At 61.6% G+C, this 8,154-nt stretch overlaps 1 protein-coding gene across 1 annotated transcript in view; it reads right to left on the reverse strand.

Moving 5' to 3' along the window:
• Positions 1 to 6: 6 nt before the first annotated feature.
• Positions 7 to 8,154, reverse strand: part of CC2D1A (coiled-coil and C2 domain containing 1A) — a 17,016-nt gene continuing 8,868 nt past the window's right edge. The window contains exons 7-28 of the mRNA XM_045289702.1: positions 8,027 to 8,107; positions 7,794 to 7,865; positions 7,572 to 7,702; positions 7,423 to 7,495; positions 6,695 to 6,828; positions 6,241 to 6,355; positions 5,987 to 6,159; positions 3,955 to 4,077; positions 3,807 to 3,865; positions 3,585 to 3,701; positions 2,791 to 2,864; positions 2,659 to 2,717; positions 2,509 to 2,560; positions 2,330 to 2,429; positions 2,157 to 2,247; positions 1,759 to 1,896; positions 1,608 to 1,672; positions 993 to 1,056; positions 783 to 909; positions 566 to 642; positions 439 to 486; positions 7 to 360 (exon numbers count right to left, since the gene is read on the reverse strand). Of these exons, the coding sequence (XP_045145637.1) occupies positions 340 to 360; positions 439 to 486; positions 566 to 642; positions 783 to 909; positions 993 to 1,056; positions 1,608 to 1,672; positions 1,759 to 1,896; positions 2,157 to 2,247; positions 2,330 to 2,429; positions 2,509 to 2,560; positions 2,659 to 2,717; positions 2,791 to 2,864; positions 3,585 to 3,701; positions 3,807 to 3,865; positions 3,955 to 4,077; positions 5,987 to 6,159; positions 6,241 to 6,355; positions 6,695 to 6,828; positions 7,423 to 7,495; positions 7,572 to 7,702; positions 7,794 to 7,865; positions 8,027 to 8,107 (1,994 nt within the window). The 3' untranslated portion in view covers positions 7 to 339. The remainder of the gene's footprint in view (positions 361 to 438; positions 487 to 565; positions 643 to 782; positions 910 to 992; positions 1,057 to 1,607; positions 1,673 to 1,758; positions 1,897 to 2,156; positions 2,248 to 2,329; positions 2,430 to 2,508; positions 2,561 to 2,658; positions 2,718 to 2,790; positions 2,865 to 3,584; positions 3,702 to 3,806; positions 3,866 to 3,954; positions 4,078 to 5,986; positions 6,160 to 6,240; positions 6,356 to 6,694; positions 6,829 to 7,422; positions 7,496 to 7,571; positions 7,703 to 7,793; positions 7,866 to 8,026; positions 8,108 to 8,154) is intronic.

Below are 8,154 nucleotides of genomic sequence, written 5' to 3' on the forward strand. Positions count from 1 at the left end.
GGGGGCTGGGGTTAAGGCAGGGGAGGGACAGGGAGTAAAGTGCTTGCAGGGCCCCAGGGTTGGTCCTGCCACTTCCCACCTCAGGGCAGGCCAGGGCCCAGGCAACCCAGACTGTGCAAACGGGGTCCACCAGGCCCACCCAGCCAGGCCTGCCCTCAGGCTGCCCTCGCCCCTCCAGGGAGGCTCTGCACACAGGGCCTGGGTCCGCCCCGCAGGGGATAGCCCTGCTTCCGGGTCCCGAGTGATTGTCCGCTGATTGTGCACTCCCTCCGTCGGGGCCACAGCCGCTCCTGCCAGCTACCTGGCTGCTCCCTCGGTGTGGCTGCCCAGTGGAGGCCCTCACCTGCGGAGCCGCTGCAGCTGCGGGGGAGGCCACCAGGGTCAGAGAAGGCACTGCGGCCTCCCGCCCCCTACCCAGCCCAGCCACCTGAGCCTCACCTCGTTCTCCACCAGGTTCCGCCTGTAAAGCGCCTCCTTTGCGGCCTCCTGTGGGGCAGGATGGTCAGTAGGTGTCCCGGGGCAGCCCTGCCCCCACCCACTCGGTCCTGCCCCCCACCAGCCTCACCCTGCTGCCATCGTTGCCCAGCCGCCGGGCAGCCTCCGTGTAGAACTGCAGCTGCCGCTCCAGCTGAGTGATGTACTCTGAGGGCAGAGGGGGCTCAGGGACGCCTACTGCCCGCCCCCTAGGGTGTTCATCCCTCACCTGGGTCCCTCTTCCACTATGCCCATCTGAGCCCCCCACTCCACTGTACCCTCCCCCACTGTGCCCATGGTGCCCCTACCCCGCCGGATGCCCATGCCCCCCTGCTCCAGCTGGGCCCTCTGCCACTGGCTGCGCTGCATGATGTCCTGGTACTGCTGGGCCACCTCTGGGGGCACCGGCCGCCGCGCCTGCCTCAGGGCCAGGATCTGGAGGTACAGAAGGCTGTGAGGGCCCTGGCGGGGCCTGCAGAACCCCCAGCCCCACCGTGCAGGGCCCAGCAGGTACTCACCTTCCGCTCTAACCGCTCTTGGTCAAAGGCCAGCACGCTGAGGCTGTGCAGGGGCCGGGCTGTTCTGCAGGGCGGGGTGGGATGAGGGGCTGCAGGGGCTTCCCCCACCAACCCCATTCATTCGGCTGACCCCTTGGACACCAGTGGTCCAGCAGGAAGCAAGCCAGGCTGCCTGGCCTGGTGGGCCGGAGGGTCAGACGCCCAGGCAGCTTGGATAGGAACTCGGGGTGCTTATGGGAGCCCAGAGGAGCCTGGGGGGTTCCTGGAGGAGGAACAAGCAAGTTGGGCCCCAAAGAATGAAGGGAAGTTGGGCAGAGAAATGAGGGGCGAGGATGAGGAGAGGGTGCTCCAGTCAGATACACAGAAACATTCGATGGCCCGCCGAGTCCATAAGCCCACAGAAGGGTGCAGGGAGAGGGAATGCCGGCCATAGTAAAGATGTCGGTCAGATCACAAAAGGTCCTAATGATCATACTAAGGTGTATAAAGAGGGCATTCTAGGACAAAAGGAGCTGGGAGAAGCTTGGGAGGAGGGCAGGGGCATGGGCCAGCTTGTTCGGTAGGTCTGAGATGGACCCAGGTGGGGTTCTCTGCAGCACAGATTGGCCCACCTACCTGTTCCCTGGCTCCCTCGCAGAAGCAGGCACAGGAGGGGCTTTCCCTTTGGGCCCAGTGACCTGCTTTGGAGGACAGAACCCAATGAGTCTTGACCCCTCTGTGCCAGGCCTCCCTCCCTGGGCCACCTGGGAGGTGGGCCAGGTCTCACCGTGGGGGCAACCACTGGCACGGGGTCGATGACCAGCCACCTCTCAGTTGTCGTCTCCAACTGCTGGGCTGTCAGTGGCTCCCGAATCCGGACCATCACCTCTAGCCGGCCCCCTGTGGGCCGGCGGCCATCCAGAACCTAGGTGGGAGGAGGTGGGGTTGACGGTGGAAAAGGGCATCAGCCAGAGGCCCCGGGGCAGGCTCAGGGATCCCCAGGGAGGGGCCCCAAGGATGAGCCAAGCAGTGAAGAGGCAGGATGGCTGGGGTCCAGGGAGGGAGTAGTCGGTACTGGGTACAGGGGTGCGGGTGTCTGGGGCTTCCAGTGGGGCCAGGGTCAGGTAATCCTTGAGGAACTCAGGGCAGGTGTCTGAAGGAGGTCACTCAGGGTCCCCTGCTTACCTCAAGGACCTCTCGGACCTCACATGCAGTCTCTAGGGAGTCCAATTTCAGCTGGGCTGTGCCCAAGACACGATCATTCTTAAACAGCCCCCTGTGGGGGGACAAGCTGTCTGGCGTGGGCAGCTCTCCCTCTAAGCCCCCACACCCTAGCACCCACTGGTGACCCTGCTCACCCTTTGTGGACCACTTCGAACTTGATGCCTTTGGTCTGGATGGCCCTTCGGAAGCCACGGTGGGTGCGGTTGATGCAGAGTTTGAACTGCTCCTTGAATTCTGCCCAGGGAGGAAGGTGGGGGTCTCAGGTGCCATGGGGCCAAGTGGGGCACCTGCTGCCAGCGCCAGTGCCACCTACCTGGGGAATCTGTGTTCTTGATCACACTGGTCTTGTCTTTCTGAGCTTCTTCCTGTGCCCGGGCGGGAGGCAGGCAAGCTGGGGTGCCTGGAGGCCTAGCCAAGGCCCCCTGCCCAAGGCCCCTCCCTTCCCTCTGGGCTCCCGACATACCACGTTGGGGTAAGGGAAGTCAAAGCGGACGAAGACATCCAGGTCTCCGGGGGAGAGCCCTGTGGACAGACGAGGGTCAGGACTGGGCAGGGCTGGTCCCCAGGGACCGGAGCCCGGGCCGGCCCTCCTCACCTGCGGGCGTGGGCAGGTTGACGGCCTTCACAACAAACAGGAGCATGTCGTTGCTGCTGAGGTCAGGAAAGACCCTGGCGGGGGTGGGGGTGGGGGAGGGACCTCAGCAGCCTTCCTGACCCTGGGGTCGGGGCTGGCTGGGAGGTAAGTCCGCCCTGGGCTCTGGGTGCATCGGCTCCTGGGCTCCAGTTTTGGAATCAGACAGGGCAGGGCGGTATGTCCAATTCCCCCACTGGCTACACTCCAGGCCCTCTCTTCAGGCTGCACAGTCTTTGCACCCATGAGGCACCGAGTAAGGAGCCTGCCAGAGCCCCTGAACCTGTCTTCAGACACACAGGCTAGTGTCCAGCCTGTTGCTGGTAACCTACGGGTTTGAAGCTTGCCAGTTACCACCATCTCTCAAGGCTGTTCATAAAAATCAACCTGTGTGTGTGTGTGTGTGTGTGTGTGTGTGTGTGTGTGTGTGTGTACACACACCTGAAGGCCCTGCTTTTCTGGAGAAATCCCGATCCAGAGAGCAAGGCCCTCGACCCCCACACTCTCCAGAAGGCCCCTCAGAGCCCCACTTACTGGCTCTCACGGCTGTACGTGTGTCACGATCAGAGTGGTCTTGCCAGCCGTCACACGCCTCCCTCGGCCTCAGGACGCGAGCCCTTGTTGAGCTCCCATCCGTTACCTCGCCCTATTCCACTCTCAGAGCAAACCCCTCTGCCGGCTCTGGGCGCCAGTGCAGCACCGCCCCTACCCCCACCCCCCACCCCCAGCAGCCTCTAGCCTAGGGGTCGGGGTCTCACTTGATGACGCTGAAGGTCCTCTGCTCAAAGCGGGCAGCAGGTGTGGGGAGGCCCCGGGCGAAGGCCTGCTTCAATGTCTCCATGCTCCGCTTACAGTCCTCGGCCAGCCTCTCGAACCTGCCGGCCAGAGGACGGGGCTCAGGCAGGCTCCCTGGTCCTGAGGGCGGACCGGACGGGCTGGGGCCATGAAGTCATTGGCAGGGGCAAGGTGGGGGTGCTCACTTGGTGGTCTCCGCGATGTTGCCCAGGTGGGTGAACTGGTTAGAGTGGTTTAGGCACATCTGGGGGAGCAGAAGACAGTGAAGGAAGACTTGGGGGGCTGTGTCTTGGGAGGGGACTGGCTGAGCCAAACTGGGGGCCCCCTGCTCACCTCATGCTGCTGCCGTATCAGCTTCGTGAGCTCACCATAGCGCCTCGCAGCCTCCTGAGACAGACCCGGGCCAGGCCGCTGGACCAGGGCGAAGTCGTCCTTGTTGACTGGGGCGGGTGGGACCTGGGGATGACGAGGCTCATGGGGCCGACCCCAGCCTTGGGGACAGGTCATTCCTCATTGACAAGGGCCTCTGAGCACCTCTGCAACCCCTCAGCTCCCCCCGCCCCAACAGAGACCAACCCTCCCCCCATCCAACACAGAGACGGATCCCCGTCACTCAACACAGAGAACTCGCCCCCCACCCAACACCAAGACCAACCCGTCACTCAACACAGAGAACCCTCCCCCTACCCAACACAGAGAACCCTCTCCCCACCCAACAGAGACCAACCCTCTCCCCACCCAACACAGAAACCAACCCTCCCCCCACCCGACAGAGATAACAGCCCTCCTGTCACTTGAATGCTGAGGTGTCCTGGGGCTGAGGCCCCATGTGAACAAGACAAAGCAGCCCCACCTCAAGGGGGACAGGCTGTCGGGGGACAGGCTCTCTGGGGACTGTGGAGCAAAGGGCAACACACAGGGGGTGTGTGAGTGGCATGGTGGGGGAGGGGGGACATCCCAGAGCTGCTGCCATTGAGCCAACTCCGAATCATGGCGACTTCGCGGGTCACACAACAGAACTGAGTGCCACGGGACTCCTGGGCTGCCATCTCGACAGCAGCAGGTTGCCAGGCCTTTCTTCTGTGGTCCCACTGTGTGGGTTTGAACCGCCAACCATTAGAGTAGAAGTTGAGTGCAAACATTTACGCCAACCCAGGGAGCCCATACTCAATGGTGGGGGTGAGCACTTATGCTCACTGACAGTGGGCGGGGGCAGAGGGTTCCAGGTTAAAGGGAGGAATTGGGGGCAGGGCAGTTCTATAGGGGTCAGCCCCATGTGAGCAGATACCTAGGGAGGAGGGAGGGAGTCAGGCAGAGATGGGAAATATGACTTCAGGCGGAGGGAACGGCAGGTGCAAAGGCCCCGAGGTTGGAGCCTGCCTGGTTTGAGCCCAGCAGGGAGGCCAGAGGGCTGGTGGGGAGGGAGCAAGGGGAGAGTGGAGGCTGCGAAGGCAGAGTGCTGACCTTGTGGGTCATGATAACGAGCTGTCTGTACTTGTAGGTTTCTAGCTAACTCCTGCTCCAGGCGGGTGGGGCTGCATATCTGTCTTGTTCCTGGCTGTATCCTCAGTGCCCAGCATGGGTGGACACATAGTAAGTGCTCTAAAAATAGTTCCTGTTGTGGACACTTCCAGTTCCCCCAGAGCTCACTGTGTTTCCATCCCCACTTTCCCAAGGAGGAAAGTGGCCCTCAGAGGGAAGGAATGGCCTTGTCTTTTATGGTCTCCCCCAAGTCTAATCCCATCTTCCCCAGGAATTGAGTCTAGGGGATACTACTCGGTATCCAACAAGAGACTACATGTCCCAGCCTCCCTTGCAGCTAGGTGTGGCCATGTGACTGAATTCTGACCAATGAGAGGTGAGCAGAAGGGACGCTAACTTCCTATTACTTATTTAAAAGGAAACTACTGTATATGCTCGTGTATAAGCTGAGTTTTTCCAGGATATTTTTCTACGCAGTTTTTGTGGTAAAATTAGATGCCTCGACTGAAATTCAGGTCGGCTTATACTCAAGTATATATGGTACTTCCCTAGTCAAGTATATATGGTACTTCCCACCCCACGCCCCTGTGCTTCGCACTGGCTAGATAAGGCCGGGCAGCAATCTGCTGCGACCCTGTGGACAAAGACGACACCTTGTCTAGGGAGAGGCAGAGCACAAAGACCGAAGGGGCCTAGGCAGCAGAGGGCTTCGTGGTGTTACACACTGGACACAAATATGTCTTGCTTCACCAACTGTCTTGGGGGGACCCATTTGTTTCAGTGGCTTAGTCTGTCTCATGCAGCCCTGGGTATATATAGCTGCAGGTGGCCAGGGTGTGGCTCGTGGGTGCCTGGGCAGCCCCAGTGGGCCCAGAAGCTTCACCTTGGCAATGTCCACAGGTAGCCCATTTCGAGAAGCATCCAGCATGGGCTCCAGCCCCTTGGCCTGGCGCAGGTGCATCTTGGCGCCCTCCACGTCGTTCTTCTGCTTGGCTCGCAGCGCAGCCTGCAGGAGCTGTTTCTTACGGTTCTCCAGGAAGGCCAGCTGCTGCTGGGCTGTGGGTACAGGGGCCACGACAGTGTTGCCCGGGCCGTGGCCAGGCCAAAGGGCAGCAGGAGCTGGGAGGGACCACCTACCTCTGGTGGACGTGCCCTTGGGCACTGCCTTGGCTGCTGGGGCCGATCCTGATGCAGGTGGCCTTGAGGCTGGAGCTTTGGACTGGGCCGTTGTAAGGCCTGCAGGGCTGGGGGACTGGTGAGGGGCAGACAGGAAGTCAAGAGTCTTCCTAGGTTGTACAAGAAGCCCAAGGTCCAGGGGCTCCTGCCACCAGAAGTGGCCGCCTTCCTGTCTCCTCGGCACCCGACCCAATGCTCCCAACCTGCTCTCACTGAAGTGACCATGGCCATGGGAGGAAGGGGGACCATGATCACCCCACTTTATGGATGTGGAAGACTGAGGCTCAGAGCATACAATGACCAGCACAAGCCCCACCGGTGGGAAGCGGCAGGGCTGGGATGGGAGCCAGGGTTCTCAGGACTTTGCTTGACGCCACGCCCCGGCCTCCCCCACACAAGCCCCAGCCTCTCATACCTTCTTAGGCTCCTCATCCTCTTCGTCTTCTGGGCCCTCATCCTGATTGGCCAGCTTCATGGCGGTTTCCAGGACACCCACCAGGCTCTGCTGGGTGGGCTCGGTGGCCTCCAGACCCTGGATGGGGGGAAAGCCTGGGCGGGGCCCAGTCAGGTGAACACCCAAGTTTCAACAGCAAGGCATGGGTGCCCCTCACCGTGTGAGGTACCTCCCATTTCCAACGCTACTTATTCCTAACCTCACCCAGGCCACTGGCTTCCCTTGCTGGAACACTGGCCTGACCACATCCTGACTCGTCCTCAGTGCAGGGCGGGGTGGCCCTTGGCCTGGAGGGACTGTTCCCAGGCTAACAGGGGGATCAGAGTTCAGGGACAAATGCTCATGTGTTAGGTGCACAGGCAGCGCTGAGAACCCAGAGGTGGCCCTGTCCCATGAGGCATTTAGGGGAGGCTGAGAGGGGCCAGGTAACCCAAGTGGAGAAGAAAGGAAGGGGTGAGTAGCAGAGAGCTGGGGAACCGGCTCTCCAACAATTGGCCCTGTGCTTTTTAGTGCTGACCAATTCCCTCGGTGTAAATATTCCCGCCATGCCAGATTTCAGCTTCCAATGATAAAACGGGCCAAATGCCCTAGGTAGTGGTCAGCTCCCTGAGCCTGTATTTGGAAGGCACAGCACCTGTGATAGCTCTAAAGCTATGGGGGGCAGAGGGAGGGAGCTGGAAAGGGCCTACCTGGGGGTACGGGCAGCTCTGCCACCTCCACGGCTCGGCCGGCCTTGTGGGCTCGGATCGCATCTTGGTATTGCTGCAGGGACACTGAGGTTAGGCTGTTCAGGACAGGTTTCCAGGGGTCACCTCCCCGCCCTCTGGCCCCCAGGCACCTTAACAATGCGCTCATGCATGCGAGCCTTCCGCTGGTCCCCTTTGGCCTTGGCCTGGGCTGCAGCCACGTGGTACCGCTCCATCCGCTGCTCCAGCGCCTCCAGGAGGCTCCTCGGGGGTGGCGGCACCTCTAGGACAGGCCAGGAGGCAAGGTTCAGAGTCCAGCAATGGGGCAGCACTGTTGGCCCGCTTGCCCACCCCAGAGGGTGCAGGGAGCCTACCTGGGGTGCTAGGCGCTGTGGTGGGAGCCAGAGGCTGTGGCGGGGGTGACGGTGCATCTGCTGACAGCTGATCTGGGGGCAGAGAGGACCAATCAGGGGCTGGGTGGGCACCCCCCTCCAGGCTGGTCTGACCCAAGGGTGTCCCCAGGCCTGACCAATGGGGGTAGTAGCACCAGGAAGAACTCCTCAGCAGCCTCGAGCAGTCCCACAAGTGGGAAGGGTGGGGTCCTCACCAGGTGGAGGTGGCAGGCGAGACAGGTCCACGGGCTCCCCCCGGCTCAGGGCCTCCAAGACGGCATCGAAGCTCTGGTAAAGAGAAGTAGGAAGTTAGCAGGGGGGAGGGGATCCTTCACCAATCCTT

This window comes from Echinops telfairi, unplaced genomic scaffold (assembly GCF_000313985.2).
Source record: "Echinops telfairi isolate 266 unplaced genomic scaffold, ASM31398v2 ScPeMD7_30;HRSCAF=105, whole genome shotgun sequence".
NCBI classification, from domain to species: Eukaryota; Metazoa; Chordata; class Mammalia; order Afrosoricida; family Tenrecidae; genus Echinops; species Echinops telfairi.